This window comes from Lepisma saccharinum, chromosome 29 (genome assembly GCF_977018435.1).
Source record: "Lepisma saccharinum chromosome 29, izLepSacc3.1, whole genome shotgun sequence".
Taxonomy (NCBI): Eukaryota; Metazoa; Arthropoda; class Insecta; order Zygentoma; family Lepismatidae; genus Lepisma; species Lepisma saccharinum.
In genome coordinates, this window is record NC_139257.1 from 15,483,349 (window position 1) to 15,502,031 (window position 18,683).

At 39.3% G+C, this 18,683-nt stretch overlaps 1 protein-coding gene across 2 annotated transcripts in view; it reads right to left on the minus strand.

Annotated features, from left to right (window-relative positions):
- The window catches only part of LOC145981637 (haloacid dehalogenase-like hydrolase domain-containing protein 2), a 40,115-nt gene that overhangs the window by 16,162 nt on the left and 5,270 nt on the right, over positions 1–18,683 (minus strand). For both annotated transcript variants that reach the window (XM_083115024.1, XM_083115025.1), the window contains exons 3-4: positions 13,268–13,484; positions 3,770–3,997 (exon numbers count right to left, since the gene is read on the minus strand). In XM_083115024.1, the coding sequence (XP_082971150.1) occupies positions 3,815–3,997; positions 13,268–13,484 (400 nt within the window). In that variant the 3' untranslated portion in view covers positions 3,770–3,814. The remainder of the gene's footprint in view (positions 1–3,769; positions 3,998–13,267; positions 13,485–18,683) is intronic.

Below are 18,683 nucleotides of genomic sequence, written 5' to 3' on the forward strand. Positions count from 1 at the left end.
GTTTGATACCTTGTAGTTTTGTCCGTTTATGCTGGTACGCATTAGTGGTTTTTTGCTTACATTACCCTTGACTACTTCTGTCCACACATTTTCCCCTTTTTGTCCTTTTTTCGTTTTTAGCAGTTCAAGTTTGTCTGTTTCAAGCAGTTTTATGATTTCGTCTTTAGACGACAGCTCCAGTTTCAGTCTTTCCATTTCTCGTATCATTCTGTTGCAATCACAGCAGCTCGGCATTTTTCTTATATCACGTTTCACTCACTCTCACGTTATTTTACCTGTTATTTCAGCTCTGTAGTATCTTTATATGTTCGCAACGAGTATGTAGTATCCCAGACGGACTTTTAGTGTGTATTTCGATGAAGATTTGGATTTTTTTACACGCTCACTAACGACGCACAACAGTACCGGCCGCCATTTTTTTTTTTTTAACTAATTGTAACTAATTGTAACTAATTGTTACAGACAGATGATAAAAAAAACGTAGCTCGTCCCTGTGCACCCCCTACCCCAATAGACCGAAGTGAATAAAAAAAATATATGTAGTGGTGATACATTCCTACAATTGTGCAAAATTTCATTGAAATCAGACTGATACTATTTAAGTAAAAAAAATAACAACATTAAATAAAGCGGCAGTGTTGCGACAATGTCCAGAATTTCGTTTCTGGCGTCAGCCCTATGGATGCTGGATGGACCAAATTTGAAGGGAAACACAAGAGACCACTCTATGAGGATATGTAACGTGGATGCTGCAACTTTGAAAAAAAAAAAAAGGGAATTATGGCACTTGGAAATTTTGCATAATTATGGAAAATTTTGAACAAAGGGCCTTTGCCCACGCTTCCCCTCTGGACCCTTAATCGTCAGATGTTACTTGAAACAGGCACGTATCCAGAAATTCATTTCGGGGTGGGCTAAACATCATTTTTTTTACAGGGGTATAGATAGAACCTCTCAAGGTTTAAGGTCGATGGTGGTGATTCAGTTCCAAAACGGCGGGGTGGGGGGGGGGGGGGGGGGGTGGGGGGAGGGGGCAAGAAAAGTTTACTTTCTCTTGGTAGACAAAGGTTAGCATTAAAAAGCCATAGTGCGGGGCCAAAAATGGAGAGCAACTGTCTCCTAAATCTGCCAATGTTTAAGCTGCTGTTTTCTTCTTTCAGAACGTGATATCGGGACATTTTTTATCACTCGACTCCTCTGTTGCAATGTACGAACGTTGTGTTTGTGCCGAAACGATCTCAGTATGTGTATGTGTGTTCGTTTCACGAAGCTGTTATGCAGTGGACAATCCATTCGAATGTGTTCTTCCAGGTTTGGATATGATCCTTTATGGTGTTGTCGCCTGCCTTCGAAACGTAACCTTAACAAAAATCCTAATTTTCCATCTCTGTGACTTGGATCTTCAAGATTTAGGAAGAATTCAGACCGAAGGCACACACACGTAGTTTGCAATGAGTGACCCAATCAACAGAAACTTTTCACACCGTAGCGGCACGACAGGCTGCACAAGCCTGTGTTCGATTTGTGAAATCCTCAAGCGACACGTATAGCTTGTAGCTTCGGTGTGAAACCTGGTGGGTCAATCTCATTGTCACCTTGAAACGGCAGCTCGTCTTGACCACAGAAGAAAAATATCTTGTCAACCGGTGGGAATGTCCCTTAGTTTTATTCTGTCTCCTTTTTCTGTGCTTGTTAATTAAACAGGCAACATCTTACTGTTGGGCATACACAAGAGATGTGCCATGCAAAAATTTTAGCGGAAAATGCAGGCTCCACCAGGCATACCGTGCCATTGCTCTACAGCGACAGCAAAAGATCAAGCGAAGCCAAGGTTGACTAGGTAGCTCACTTGGTAGAACAAAGAATGGCACGGTATATGCCAGAGACCCTGGTTTTGGAGTCATGGTCCAGCTTGCTTTCTCCGCTAAAATTTCCACATATGCAACATCATCTTGCTTTCTGTTCTCGACATTCATAAAATTTTCGGCCTTCATGGCTGCCTCTTTGTGGTACTTAGTGTTTGAGTGTTTTTCCAAACAAGTTGACTAAAAAGTCCTTTTTTAACCCACGAAACTCTCGGACTGCATACACGAAACTTGGACCGGTCACTAATAAATCGTCACTCAAAACTTAGATTTTTAGTCGATCTGTGCAGCTTATTTCCTTTTTTTCTTTAAAAAAAATGATGCTCCAATGCCCATTACTGCTGAAATATTTACTTTAGAGACCGATCTCTTCGGCTCATGACCCAAAACTAGCACTACACTGTCGGCAATGTCTTCAGCTTTGGACCCGAACTTGTACTAATAGTGGCACACTTCTGCACTTTCCAGGAAAATGTGTCACTAGTCCTGTCCCCCCCCCCCCAAATCTCTACATCTTAAAAAACAGTCAATGGACACTGACTGATCACTAATCGACTGTCACACTTACTCCTGAAGTCTTATTGAATTATTCTGTTGTACAGACCAACTGTGAAATTGAATCCGCGTATTTATATCCATATTATATTCTGGAATGTTCCGCACTTTTTTTGTAGTAATGCAACGAATCGCCCGACTCATGGCGCTACCTTCAACAGTGCTTTGTTGTGCAACTTCCAAATGCTGACAAATCTTTAAATAATGCTCAAGTTCGTTGCGACAACACCGAAAGAGGAAGAAAAGTTTACATACAATATTATCAATAACAGGGTTATCCTTCAGGGTTCTAGAACATTCTCCGCCTTTCCTCGATAATTATATTTCTCCTTAAATTATAATGACAATATTTTATTTCACACACACAAGCCAAAAACCTCATTTTATCTAGTGTAAATCGAAAAATTTCGGAGGGGGCTCGAGCCCCCTGAGCCCCCCCTCTGGATACGTGCCTGACTTGAAATGTTGCTTTTTACTCATTCTTACATTAAGAAATTATTTTTTCAAAAAGATGCAGTGGTTGAGTGGTTAATAGACTTTTATTTTCAATTTATCCCATAGTAACAAAAGGGAAACGGCATTTGTTTATAATAGCAACAATGTATATATTGTTTTGTAATTCGGGTATGATAATGAACAAAAAAGACATAACTGAAATATAGTGTATAGTTTTCAAGAAATGGCATGTTAATTGCTGTCGTGCACTACCACGTGGTCTGGGTAAATTTTGAAAAAATCTGTTCTTGGGCCCCGCATCCCGCCCAAATACTTAATTATCGGATGTTGCTTAAAATATTAATTTTTACTCATTCTTGCTTATAGAATTTAAAATTTTCAAAAAGATGCAGTAGTTTATAAATTATAGCCACTTTTATAAATATATCCCATAATAATATATGGGGTAACGAAGGAAAAATAAAATACTTTTTCAAATTTAGCTTGTTAGTAAATAGTAACAATGGATGTATTAATTTTGTAATTTGGGTATGTCATACCTTCAAATGTATACTAAAGATAAAAAAGACAGAACTGAAATATCATGTGTAGTTTTCAAGAAATGGTTCATTAATTGTGGCCGTGCACTGCTGGTCGAAATATCGACCATCTGTCCTCAACAGAAATACAGGCGGGATTCAAAAATTAGACCATCCAGAGGCTAAGAGGTTAAAAACAGATGATGCAAGAGAAGAATTAATGAAAGTAGCCATGGACAATTTGCCTAGCAATACTTCTGCATCCTAGTGTGCATAATGCAACTAGATTCTCCAATCATGCACCACACATTTTTTTTTTGCATTTCTGGAAATCTGATAGTTTATTTAATACAGTAAAAATCAGTCTGAACTCACCAGTGAAAGTTCCTCGATCAATTACACATTTTATCCTCTATGCTGCTATGTTGCATATGACCTGCTTGACTCTTGGAGTAGAAACTCGATGGCTTCTGGAAATGACGAGCACACTTTCTCAGGTGGGGGAGAAATTTTTTCCTCGTCGCCTGGTCGATATTTACCCGTTTGCACGAGAATCCCTTTCATACCTGTGGCCTGTGCCCCTCCTATATCATCACGAACATCCTGAAAAATAAAAAAGCTATTATTTATTCCTAATACTGGGTCTACATAAATATGGACACATGTCTATGTTACTACAGGGTGATTACCTAGTTGTGCCATAAGTTCTGATACACATGCCAGGGAGCTTTATTGTGTCTCTCAGATGTACAGTAATACAACATTCACTCGAAATGGCCACCTTTTGCTTTGACACAAGCCTGAAGTCTGTCTGGCCATGCATCTATTGTGGCACGGATCACCTCCATCAGAATTTCAGCGACTGTTTTCATCAAGGTCTGTTATAGACTTTCCAAATTAGGGTGACACTTTTGGCAGACCTTGCCTTCCAACACAGATCAGAGTTTGTAGTCCAGTGGGTTCAAATCAGGACTGTTTAGCTGCTATGAAGTGGGGCACATTGTTCCTGAGCCACCGCTGGGTGGTCTTCGTTTCGTGTGCTGGGGATGAGTCTTGTTGAAACATCCAATCCTCTCCATGGAACAAGGTTTCTTTGAGAGGCTTCACCACAGGCTCTAAGATGGTATTTTGATACACTTTTGTAGTGGTTTTAACCCCTTTCTCGTAAAAGTGCAGCTATGTGACACCTACAAAGCTAACGCCCCACCACACGATGATGGATGCAGGATGATGGGATCGCCGCACACATTTCTTCTTCTGCACTTGAGCACATACACACAATCATTCTGGCGGTTATAGGATTCCTCTACATCAAAAATTTTCTCGTCCGTAAAAAGAATTCTTCTGTGGCCATTTCGACCATGCCGGCGCAAGAGTGCCCTTGCTTTCAGCTGTTGCTTACACTGCATGTCTGCTGTGAGGAAATGCCAGTTGTTCGTCGATAACATTTGAGTCTAAGGTATTCGTTAATTGTTCTTGTCCACATATGCATCTGCTTTGCAAGGAGAGACTTCTTGCGACAGGAATTCAGTCGAATTCGCTCCCTGACGGCTTTGACGAGAGCTGGTGTTCGGACTGATCGCGGACGACCACTTCTAACATGGTCAGCAATTCCATTGGTCTCAGTAAACCTTCTGATCGTGCGATAAACAAATAATCTGTTAATGCCCAGATGTTTTAGGTCCTTGAAAATTTCAGCGGGCATCTTCTTTGCCTTGTACAAGGCAACCACTGCTGCACGCTCCTGTTCGATGTCCATTTTACACACTTTCGTAGCTCTTACCAACTACACCAAGCTTGAACAGGCAACACCTATGTTTCTATGTGGTATTACCATCTTGCCACTAGATCGTGCAGGGTTTGCAGTGCCAGCAGACAGGCGACCACTTTGTATCTGAACTTATGGCACAACTGGGTATAAAGCCACTATACATTTCTGCATGAACAGGATTTATTCCACAAAATACCATATGTACTGAAACATATATCACAGTAGGACACAAAATCAGTCTAACTCAATGTGACCACCCCTCAAGTCTAGGCACAGATGCCAGCGTAAAACACCTTCTCCAACCTAGCTGGTGCAATCTCAGCGAATGTGGCCTTAATACGTTGTTTCGACTCGGCTATGCTGTGGACCTTCACCTCGTACACCTTAGACTTTAGAAATTCCCAGATGTAAAAGTCTAAGGGGTAAGGAAGGTCAAGGGGGATCCAAAACTGTTGCAAGGCACGACAAATCAATCTGCCGGGGAAAACTTGGTTTAGGTGATCCCGAATGATGATGGCAAAATGGGGTGGCGCCCCATCCTGTTGGTGCATAGTAGGGAGCTTGGCATATACTGTGCTACGAGCAACAGTAGGTAGCTGATAGGATTATGGATTCTGAGTCTCCTGCTCGATGTGGTGGGGCTACGTGTGATCGCATCCTGTAACTTTGCACAATTTGTGTTGTTATGGCTGGCCTACCAGGAGGTTCTTCATCCACAACACTACCAGTTCGCTTGAATTTGTTGAACAGGTTCTTGATAGCCAGCCTGGTGGGACCTGGTTTTACGGGAGAAGTCTGTCTGCACCTGTTCATACGTCATTCCATGCAGACGAGCACAATCAACGGCTGTTCTTTCTTCTACAATTAGCATTGCTTCACATAACATGCAAAATAAATTTATTTTGTCACAATATCACTAAAATGTATAGAGACTTTATAATCACCCTGTATTGTGACTACCAGAGATAGTTTCACTTACAATTATTAAAAAATGACCTAAAAATAATTTTCACTCTCAAATTAGAGCTTAATTTTTTCATAAATTACAAGAGAGTTGTTGAATAATTCGATAAAACCTGGGAAACAAGCAATTATGAGCTAATGTAGTTTTCTTTATTTCTACTTCAATGTAACATAAATACACCTTATTTCCGAGTGGGACTTCGCACAATACAACAGGTGGGCAGGATTTGAGTTGTTTCGCGTGCATCAGATTATAATTTTTTATGTTTTGACTAATTTTACTTTAAAACCACAGATTAAACTGTTCATAGTGGCCAGCAAGGGAACCTGAAAGTAAGCTTCAAACATTTTTTTTAGTTTTAAGTTTGCTGGAGGAAAAAATTAATTTAGCACAATTATTTAATACATTGCCAAAGATTTCAGTCACAAATAATATTGTGGTCTTGCATTGACCATATTTTCGGTTAATGGTGTGCTTGCTAAAATAAAAGACCAAGTTAGGAAACTTATATATGTAAGTTATGCTAGTAAATTAATTTACAATTCACGAAACAACAGGGAAGGAGAAAAAAGAAACTTCAAAAGTAATAAAAAACACAACAAAAATTATGAAAAATTACCTATAAAAAAGTCCAAAAAATGAATGAAAAAAAAACAACAATGTTTTCTGATTCTAACTGAAGTAAAGCATACTACTTTCAGGCTTGCTTTTATATATTTTTTATTTATTTATTTATATTATTTTGTGACTAATATTACTGTAATGAGTATATTCGTAATTGTAGGTACAAGGTGCGGCAGAATGAAGTCCCACATTTCACAAGGTCACTGACCATGCCGAGGCCTGGGTAGAGGGGGGGGGGGGCAGGAGGTCTCTTTAACTCAGACAGGCGATAAGGTTTGCCAGTAGACACCATGCCTTGGTGAGGTGAACAACGCGGATACGTAATCGAAGCATATTTAAAAATGCTGAATCCGTGACCGCGACACAAAGGCCTCATTTATACTCTATGTGATCAAAAGTAGCCGGACACACCGCAAAACGTGTGTGTATCATAGAGGGTGACACAGTACTGACATCTACCACGTGGAACACACAGTCAGCGAACTCAGTAGTCTGCAGACAGTGTAAGACAGCAGTATGGGATGGTCTGAGGAACTCACAGACTTTCAACGAGGTCAGTTGGCTGGGTGCCACTTGTGTAGGAAGTCTGTATGTGAGAATTCCACCCTCCTAAACATCCCTCTGTCCACTGTTTCCGATGTTATAGTGAAGGGACGTGTACAACCCAAAAGCGTGCAGGCTAACCTCCCATGTTGACCTCCAGAGACCATCAAGTGTTGAAGAGGGTCGTACAGCATTATTGTCAATTATCCATCGCCACCATCACATAGGAATTCCGAACTGCATCAGGATCTACTCCAAGCACCATTACTGTTTGGCGCAAGGTGCGGCAACTTGGTTGCCCATAAGTCAAAAATCACACAGACAAATGCCAAACGCCGTCTCGTGTGGTGCAAGGAGCATCGAAACTGGACCATAGAACAGTGGAAAACCGTTGTGTGGAGTGATGAATCACAGTACACAATGTGGTGATCCGATGGTACGGTGTGGGTGTGGCGAATGCCTGGTGAACGACATCTACCAGCCTGTATGGTGCCGACAGTGAAATTCGGAGGTGGCGGGGTTACAGTGTGGTCATGTTTCTCCTGGAGGGGGCTTGGCCCCCTTGTTGCTTTACATGGCAATGTCACGGCACAACCTTACATTGACATTTTAACAGCTTTCATGCTGCCTACCATCGAAGATCAGTTCGGGGATGACCATTGTCTTTCAATACGACCAAGCACCCGTCCATACTGCAGGGCTTGTGGGGGAGTGGTTTGATGACAACATCCCACTAATGGACTGGCCTGCGCAGAGTCCTGATTTGAATCCCATAGAACAACTCTGGGATGTTTTGGAATGCTGACTTCGTGCTAGACCACACCAATCCACATCAATATCTCTTCTCATTTTGGCACTCTGCGAGGAATGGGCTGCCATTCCTCAGGAAACCTTCCGGCACCTGATTGAAAGTATGCCTGTGAGAGTGAACGCTTTCATCAAGGCTAAGGGTGGGCCAACACCATATTGACTGGCAGTGTTCCTGATGGAGGGTTGCCCAAACTTGTACTTTATTTCCAGGTGGGTGTCCGGATACTTCTGATCACATAGAGTATATAAAAATAGAGAGAACAAGCTGAATAGAGAAGATGGGAATATTGATGAAATATGGCTAGGAATGTTGAAAAAATGTGAAAAACTTGAATATACAGAAATTGGATTCAAGGTTAACCCAGACATTGAGCGGGAGGCTAGCATCATACGCGACTTCTCGTTTGAAATGACGTAATGGAAGGGGAAGTTAGGGGAAGGAGGAAAATTGACTCACTCGCAACCTCGCGCATTTGAGTACATACCAGTTCCAGTCAACATGTGAATTGTGATCGGATAGTAACACGGGTTTTAACGATTTTTATATGAGTTTTAAGGGACTTTAAAATGTGGGAATAGTCCTGTTTTAGTAATTTGTTATCCTAGCATTCAACCTGTCTACGTAAAAACCTATATCCTTTCTAAATGACGAAGCTTTGTGGATTTCCGTAAAGCTGACTTCTTGACCTGAAGAAGGGGGCAGTTGGCACCGAAACGTTGTTTTTGACAAGTATATACTCACTGTACGTAAGTAAATAACAAATTTTGATTTTATGCTTACAATTCTAGGATATTCGGGAGAAAGCACTTCAAGTAAAAAATGAAATTTTACGACACACATATTTATGTTTTGATAGCAAATATTACAGACATGACATCAGGTTGGCCACTCTCTAAGACCATGATTAAATTCAAGTATAATTCCCGGTTTTCAAGGTGAACTTACAACGGTACAAGCTGATGTTTTTCAACCTTACATATTACAGCCTATCACCACCCACACATATACACACACAAATATATTAACAATATAAAGAGTCTGTGTGATTCCAATGTATTCAAAAATTCTAATTCATATATACGAGGGCTACTTTTTTAAACCTCCGATACAGCATAAAATCACAACCACAGTGAATATCGAAATGGGTTTATTGACAAAAGTTGCGTACACGTATAATCTACTTTCCAACGTAATCAACAAGAAAATTCAGACATTTATCGTACTAGTTTTTCTTGTATGTACGCATTGCTTGCATTATAGAATTATTTTCTTGTAGTTTACGGTTATTACAAGCATAAGAAAACAGTTTTTCTTTGTGACGTTTCAGGAGAACACACGCTCCTTTCATCAGACATTTATTTTCATTTTGACTATGGTGGCTTACTCCATTTGTGAAAAAGAAAACTCCATACTGGATCTACATTACCATTTTCATTATTTAATTTATTCCAGTGTTCTTCTGCAATGAACGAAGCTTCCCAGACATTCAACTCTGTGTTTCCCGTTAATCTTTTTAAAACCTTTCTCTTTTTAATCAAATGCTTCTCTTCAATGATATGAGTTGACAAACCTGTTCTTGGGTTTAGATTTATAATGTCCAAATCGTGTTCGTGCCATCTTATTGCCATTTTCCTTGCTGTTTGTCCCACATAATCCTTTGAACATGAACAACTTATATTATATATTCCTGTGGTTTCCGCATCTGGTAGAGAGTTTCTCATTTTGAATTCATTAAATGTACATTCCAAACTTCTTGGTGATTTAAAAACAATTTTGAAATCAAAACTTCTGAAAATTTTTGCAATTTTATGTGAGAATCCCTTGTGGAATGGAATGCACACAAATTTCTTTTCAACAGATTTTTCATCTTTGTCTGTATTTCTCTTTTCCTTTAGTTTTCTTGCTACTTGTTTTTTGATTTGGTTTATTCTGTTAGTGTGAAAGCCATTTTCTTTTGCTATATTAAAAAGCCTTTCTTCTTCATTTTTGATATCCTCATTATTAGAACATAGTCTTTGTGCTCTCAGGAAAAAAATTAAAAATATGTTATCCATTGTTATACGCGAATGTTCTGAATTGGCATGGATGTATTTTTCACCCGCTAATTTTTTTCTATGGACTGATGTTTGAATTGTTGAGTCAGTTGTCTTAATTTGCAGATCAAGGAAAGAAATTACATTGTTATTCATGGGTTCACAAGTGAATTTTATGCGACGATGTGATTCATTTAACAATTTAAATACGTCCATGATGGTGTTATCATTTTTAGCAATAATTAGCACATCATCTACATATCTGATGTAGAGTTTGATATCCGCACCTATTGCATTAACAATTGGAGTTTCTATGTAATGAAGGAAAATGCTGGAGATGATTCCGGATACTGGGTTTCCCATTGATAGACCATTACTTTGCTGATAGATTTTGCCATCAAATATAAAGTAATTGTAATTTGCACATACAGTAAACCATCGAACCATTTCCCATGATTCTACTGGGTTAACCTTCATCTCAATAAGCCATCTGTGTAATGCATCTGTGGCACCTTCTATTGGGACACTTGGATATAAATTTTCAACATCAAAACTTGCAACACTGGAATAAATTAAATAATGAAAATGGTAATGTAGATCCAGTATGGAGTTTTCTTTTTCACAAATGGAGTAAGCCACCATCTTTGAAATTTAATGTAACAGAAAACATCAAGAGACTGTGTGAAAACAATGATGAATTTGAATTACCTGATGATATTTGGGATTCATAATTTAAAAAATCTCAAATAAAAATACAACAGACTGCTTTTTTTCACAGTTAAGTTGCTATATTACAACAATGTAACATTGACAACGTCCATTATATAACGGATTCTTTTTGTTTAAAAATTACTAACCATTGTTATAACTGTATCTTTAGTCAAAATGAAAATAAATGTCTGATGAAAGGAGCGTGTGTTCTCCTGAAACGTCACAAAGAAAAACTGTTTTCTTATGCTTGTAATAACCGTAAACTACAAGAAAATAATTTATCGTACTGATGCACCAACTTTCCAATACCCTCTGCAAAGAAAGGTGCCACCTGTCTGTTGAGCCAGGTCTGCCGAAGCTCCACATTGGTGTGGAAGCACCGTCCTCCCAATCACTTCTTCATCGCCGGGAAAAGGTGGGAAGCCACGGTGCCAGGTCTGGGATGTAGGGAGTGTGATCAAACACTTCCCAGTGGATTCGTTGGAGAAGGTCTTGGGTTGATGCAGCAACATGCGGTTGGGCATTCTCATGAAGCAAGACAATGCTCGAAGACAGCATGACTCTCCGGCAGACAGCTCATTCGACGATGAAGTTGCGCTGCATTGTTCCCCTCTGCCTGTAGAAATCGTATCACACTACGCAACTCGCACTTGGCAGGATAGTTGATTGTAGCAGACCACATTGAAATAATAAAAGGGTTTGTTCAGAATTTATAAATACAGGATGCAGCAATGAAAAGGGCAATTTGGCAACCGTGGAAATAGCAAGTTATGTGAGGAAGAAGAAAACGGGAGTGCTGCCATCTGGAAGATAAAACTTTACCATTTACTCTGGTAATGGTGTTCAGTCAAGATGGAGTCGTGGATCGGTGAACAAGACACATTCACTGTGAAGGTGTTTTACAAAAACAACAACAGTTACATGGCCGCGCAGCGTGCATTTCTTGCTCATTTTAATCTTGCACGTAATGATCCAGTTCCTTCTTCGCATGCAATCGAAGTATGCGTAAATAACTGAGGAAACGGGTAATACTATGAGGAAGAGAGGTGGAAGTGAAAAATGCGTGCACACACCAGAGAATATTGCAAGAGTGGATGTAGCCTTGAGCAGTAATCCAGCATTCTGCACGAAGGCACACACTGGAACTTGGCATATCTGATCGCAGCATACAAAGAATATTGCACACGGAACTTCAATACCATCCACTCAAAATTCAGATAGTGCATAAACTGACTGATGATGACTACACAAAGAGACTAAGCTTTTTTCAGGAGGTTTTGGAAATAATGAATGAAAATTCTGACCTTATCAACAATCTGATTATAAGCGATGAGGCCAATTTTCATCTTTCAGGCTTTGTAAACAAGCAAAAATTTCAATACAGGTCACATGGGAATCCTCCAAGGCTCCATGAAAAGCCACTTCACAGTCAGAAAGAGGTAGTGTGTTGCAGCATATCAAAATTTGGAATCATCATGCCTTATTTTTTTGAAGATGGAATGGGCAATGCAATTACTGTGAATACCTAATGTTTTGTTGGAAAATTTCTTAGTGCCACAGCTCGCTGATCTTCCTGTCAATGCAAACACATTTTCCAGCAAGATGGTGCCACATGCCATACTTCTCGGATTTCCACAGCCGTGATAAGGTATATCTTTCCGGGTCATCTCATCTCCGAGAATGGGGACATTCCCTGGCCTGCAAGAGTGCCCGACCTTTCAGCATGTGATTACTTCCTTCGTTCTTCCAATCTGAACCACCATGCAAAATCCGGGACCTGAAGGATCGAATACGGGAGGAAGTCAATCAAATTCCAGTGCCAGTCCTGCAAGATGTGATGTCTAACTTCACTAAAAGACTTTGAATGTGTGTGATGCAAAATGGGGGACATCTGTGTGATGTCATTTTCAAGTAATTGGACATTCTGTACCACCAAAGCCAAAAGATTCGATCAGATCATCATCCGCATACAGTCCAGACCTTGCACCTAGCAACTACCACCTCTTTCGCCATCTGAGACCTTCCTGGGCGGCAAGCATTTAGACACTGATGAAGAAGTGAAAATGACCGTGAGTAACTGGCAATCTCATAGGCGGCAGAGTTCTACGAGGAGGGTATCCAAAAACTCATAGTTCATTATGATAAACGTTTAAACCGGCAAGGAAATTATGTAGCAAATAGAGAAGTGTATGTAAATTCAAAAAATAAATGTTTTGTTGAAAAACATTTACTTACTTAGTTTTTATTGCAAAACGGACCCTCGTATTTTAGTGTTGCCTATAAAGGTTTGAGGTTGAATTCCTGGCTAGGATATTGGCGATTAATTGTGATTGTTCCTCATCTACCATTCTAAAGAGATAGGGTTACCAAATGCAAGGTTTATGTATTTACAGGAGAGAAGAAAAAGCACCCTTACGTCTCCGATCATGACTGCCTCGTGAGGTTCTGCTCCCAGCCCAGACAATCCAGCTTTGAAGAAGGCAGGAGCAGGCTTCCCAACTATTTCTGCTTTCACGTCTGTGGCATACTCTAGGCCATGGACAAAGGGCCCTGGGCCAAGGGCCAGCCCATCCGAACACTTGTAGTAGCGGCCTTTGTGGATGGCAATCAATGGAGCTCCATCTAGAAGTAGCCTAACAAAGAACATACAATAATTATAAATGTTCCAATGCACGCTAGTTTAGTCCTGTTGCTAATATATTTAACATTTGTTTGTGAGATTTAAATAAGTACACAAGTAAAAGAATGTCTAGCATTTGTCTGGAGAAAGGGTAGACAAATACATGGCACCTGACAATTTTTACTTTGTACCTGAATTCAGTTCTAAAAAATACTTTGTTGATATTTCAACTTCCCTTATGCAAATGGAAATTTCAGTATCACATGTACCATTAAATCAGGTTACTAAACATGCCACTATAAATTTTTGCACTGTTGCAAGGTGAATTTTGAAAATGTCTTGCATGTTATTCACACTAGAGTCCCGTATACAGGGTTATTTAGGAAGGTCAATCCGGCACAAGAATTAATATCCTTAAAACCAATAAATTAATGTAGATGTTTTAAGGTCAAATTTCAAAATGTTGTAGCAGCTTCATCTTAGCTGAATTCATGGTTTTCTTATTTGAAAAAAAAAAAAAAAAAAATGGTGGCTCCTGAGAAAAAGGCATTGACAGCTGAATTATTTTTACTTTTGTCTACTACTAGCCTAGAGAAACGTAAAAAACATGGAAGGGTAGACCAGGTATGGGGTTTGATCTCAAAGGGTCCTCCTCATTGGTAAACTTGAAGGTAAGAGCTTAGTAGGAACGTCAAGCTTAGATTGATCTTGCCCAAGCTATGCAACTTATACTGCTGCACTGATATTCCTCAACCCTAGAACACTAGCGTACATAAAATTTACCTGAGGTTGCCTTTAATTATCTTTCTTACCTCCCACCTCTCACCTACCCACATCTCCATCTAACAGTGACTCAAGCAGTCTGTCAGTCGTAAGGCAGCATTGTGGTAAAGAAGGTGCAAGCGCTGAACGTCTTGATTTTGTTTGTTATGTTGTGCACTGTATGAGGGTGTATCCAAAAAAAAGTTTTTTTTTTTTTAAAAGCAGTTTTTCCCCCCCGAAACAACCTTATTACCTTCAAAGTACTCTCCATGACACTTAATACATTTGTCCAATCTGTGATTCCATTCTTGGAAACATTTTTTAAACTCATCTGTTGTGATGGCTGACAGATCCTTCCTCGTTTTTTTCTTCACCTCTTCTACGTCGTCAAATCGCTGTCCCTTCATGTCCCTCTTCATTCGGGGAAACAAAAAAAAAGTCGCACGGAGCGAGGTCAGGTGAGTAAGGGGCGTGGGGCAAGAGAGTCATGCTGTTTTTGCCAAAAACTTGCGCACTGAGATGGCTGTGTGCGCAGGTGCATTGTCGTGGTGGAAACACCAGTCCCCCTGTATGCCACAAATCAGGCCTTTTTTGTTGCACACTATTATGCAATCTTTTCAGAACCTCTAAATAGAAAGCTTGATTAACAGTCTGATGTGGTGGAACGAATTCTGAATGCACTATCCCCATCACATCAAAAAAACAAATGAGCATCGTCTTGATGTATGATTTCACTTGACAAGCTTTTTTGGGGCGAGGTAATGACGGTGTCTTCCACTGGCTTGATTGATGTTTGATTTCGGGGTCGTAAGAATAGCACCATGTCTTGGAAAGAATGTCTGGGTTGTTTCGGAGCTCTTCTTTCAAAGCATGGCATGTTTCCACTCAACACTCTTTTTGCTGGTCACTCAGATTCCGAGGCACAAATTTTGCAGCAACCCTTCTCATTCCCAAATCTTCTGTTAAAATTCGCTGAACTGAGCTCCAAGATAGTCCAGATAACGTCCCCAGCTCTTCAATGGTCCATCATCTTCTTCGAGCACAAGTTCACGAATTTTGTCGACATTTTCATCCGTTCTGGAAGTTGACGGAAGTCCAGAATGAGGTTTGTCATCAATCGACATGTCACCTTTTTTGAAGCGAGAAAACCACTCGTACACTTGAGTTTTCCCCATAGCACTGTCTTTGTAAACTGTGTTCAACATCGCAACAGTCTCTGCGGCACTTTTCCCGAGCAGGAAACAAAATTTCACAGCTGCACGCTTTCTCTTACATCGGCCATCACAAAAACAAGGTGCGAGCGAAACTGCTTTTACGAAAAAATCACCGTGACCAGAGACAACCTTCCCCCGGCGAAACCACTGGGGGCACTGAACTCACAATGAGTTGCTAGACGCTTGCCTAGCAGGAAAAATTCGTACTATGGAAGCCCTGCCCAGTGCAGCGTTATTCTGTTTTTTTTTTTGGGTACCCACTTGTACGTCGATTTTACATAGCTCTAGTAAATCGAGAAAAATCCTTTACGTAATTTTGACACTTGTAAATTTAACTTGGATTATTGGAAAAAAGAGTTTAGAAGCATGCACTATTTTCTTGTAAGATTTATAAACTACCTTCGTTCCTTATTTAGTGTTATGAATATTATTATTGTTTTTCATTGTTTGAACTTTTCGCCTTCATTCTTAATGTGCGTACAGACTTGTCAATTAAGACATTCTTACAAATTATTTTATGTTTAAAAAAACTATTTTTATACTTTTTAAAAAGAAGTCATTTTGTTTTCATGATGTAGAGGTTGTGTTGAAAATAGATTCCTTCATGTACGTAAAATTTGCGTAGCGCTAGTGTTCTAGGGATAAGGTTTACCAATGCCAGATAACAAGATGGTTCCAAGGTTTCTGGTATGTATGCAATAGTATCCCACTACTAAAGTTTAAATTTTCAAATTCTGTAAAATAAAATCTGTTACAAAATGCTCCTAGGTTATTCCACATATTTAACCAATAAAATTTTAACCAAATTTTACTTTGTAATCTCACATTTTAAGAAATTGCAAACCCTATTGCATTGCATGCATATTATACGAAAGCTAATCATGAGTGTTTTAAATCAAGAAATTTCATAGATCTGTAGGTCAAATAAATAAGCTTTAAAAACAATGTCAATAAAGGCTGTTTACTAATTTTTGTGTAATTAAAAAAAATAGCTTACATATCAACCTATTAATGTTTATGGAAATTTCAGACCGAAGCAACAGGCGACTACTAAAAAATAAATGCAACCTTCCAAACCCAAGTGACATGGCAAGCTGCACATGTTGCTCAGACAATACCGTGCATCGTGCCACCTCAATCTATTGTTCGAGCATGCACAGTGAATGTTTGGCTGTAGGCTGAAAGGGCCTGTCGCTTCGGTCTGAAAGCTCCCCGATAGGTTTTCTTTACACCCATGACATTAAATTCCATTGCATTCCATTAACATCAAAATTAAAAACCAAAACATAATTTATGCACCAACCGTTAAAAATCTAGGCCTTACTTTTGATCCCAAATTTTCCTGTGCAGGGCATATCTCAGCGCAATGCACAAAAGCACTAACAATAATGAGATCACTCTACAGGAGGAGAGCCTTTTCACTAGAGAAACGAAATTATATCTCATCGAAACTAATATATCCTATTTTCGATTACCGTGATGTGGTGTACGGCACGAATTTACAACGTAAAATATCGAACAGAATCCAAAAAATACAGAATTCTTGCATTCGTTACGTTCTCTCGATCAGGAGAAATCAGCACATCCTACCCTTGCTCAATACGTACAAAATCCTTAACATGTCTAGGCGACGCCTTCTGCATCAGTGTTCTACAATATATAAAGTATTAAAATTGCAAACACCTAGCTATCTCCACGAGAAACTGGCATTTAGAAATTTCATACATCCATACAATACTGGAAGTCGGCGAAAAATCGACATTCCCCGCCACTCTGCTGTCAGTTTTGAAGGCTCCTTCTCCCTCTGGTCTGAAAAGGTTTGGAATGATCTTCCCGATTATGTTTCTTTTGCTACAACACCCAAAAACTTCAAAGAACAAGTCGTATTATTTTTATTGCAAAGACAACAATTGAGCATTAGCTCGTACGGCTAAGAAAACAGGAATCAAGTAAAGTAAAACCATGTATTTTGCAAACACTTATCTGACACAACGAATATTTCAACCTATGTGCATGCAATTGTAGTATCGATTTGGAAATTGTGTATGTACACGTGTGTATGTGTGTGTGTGTGTGTTAATGTATCTGTCATTGTATTCTCTTATAATTTTATTATTTTTCATTTATGTCAAATTCATTCATGTTATGTTATATATTTGATTTCAGTATTATAAATATATGTATTGTAACTTTTATTCACCAGAGTTAGGTGGTAGAGCAGCCCAAGGCTGAATCTCGCTCTGTAGTAAATAAAGACTTTTCAATTCAATTCAATTCAATTCAAAGTATGTTGGCTTGGCATGGAATGAGCATCTGGGAGGATGTGGGAGACCTTGTTAATGGCATGTCCTGGAAGGGTCATTTAATTGAGTAGTATACCCAATGGGAAATGTTAACAGTAAGCAAAATTTCCATCACAATGTTCATTCACTGTATGCAATGTGAGGCTCACGAATTGAAATAAAAATGACAATGCAGAGGACATCAACTCTGGTATAAGCATAATCCAATTCCTAAGGGCATGCATATTTCGTTCTTGACGGAAACGCAAAAGGTGAAATAACGTACTGTAATGTTCACTTTTCATGTTTTTGAAAGGTATGAAATGAACTGCAAAATGTGTAATAAACCCAAACATGGAATTTAGAGTTTATTTACTGGTGCGACATGTTCTGGTATTTGAATTATACTGTTAATACATGTTATTTATTTATTTATTATCCTGCGCACAACAGGCATCTGCCCTTTTACAGTGCAAAGTAAATGTCTTACATAGGATTTATACACATCAAAATGATATTCGTACACATTTCAGATATATATAAAAAAAATACATATAGAGGTTATATATAGCATCCTTAAACATTACCATGGATAAGAAATTAATCAAACCTTACACAATTACATTCATATATGTATGGATATATACCGTGCGTCCATTTCGATCTGCAGCCGAGAGATCGGGAGAAGCGTGGCGGGCGGCACTGACGGAGATGCCGACATTTGCGGCCTGAAATGCCCGCTTATTTTTATGGACATATGCAGACATTTATATAAATATTGCAAAACGAGCACTAACCTGTGTTATGAGAGTATGGTTTTAATTTTAGTAGCTTAGTGACTGTATGTGCCGATGATTTTGACACGCCCACCTCTTGTGAAACACGGTGTAGAGGTTTGTTTGGAGAACGTTCTAACGCTGCACCAATATCATCGAGTTTTGCTTCGGTTAGAAT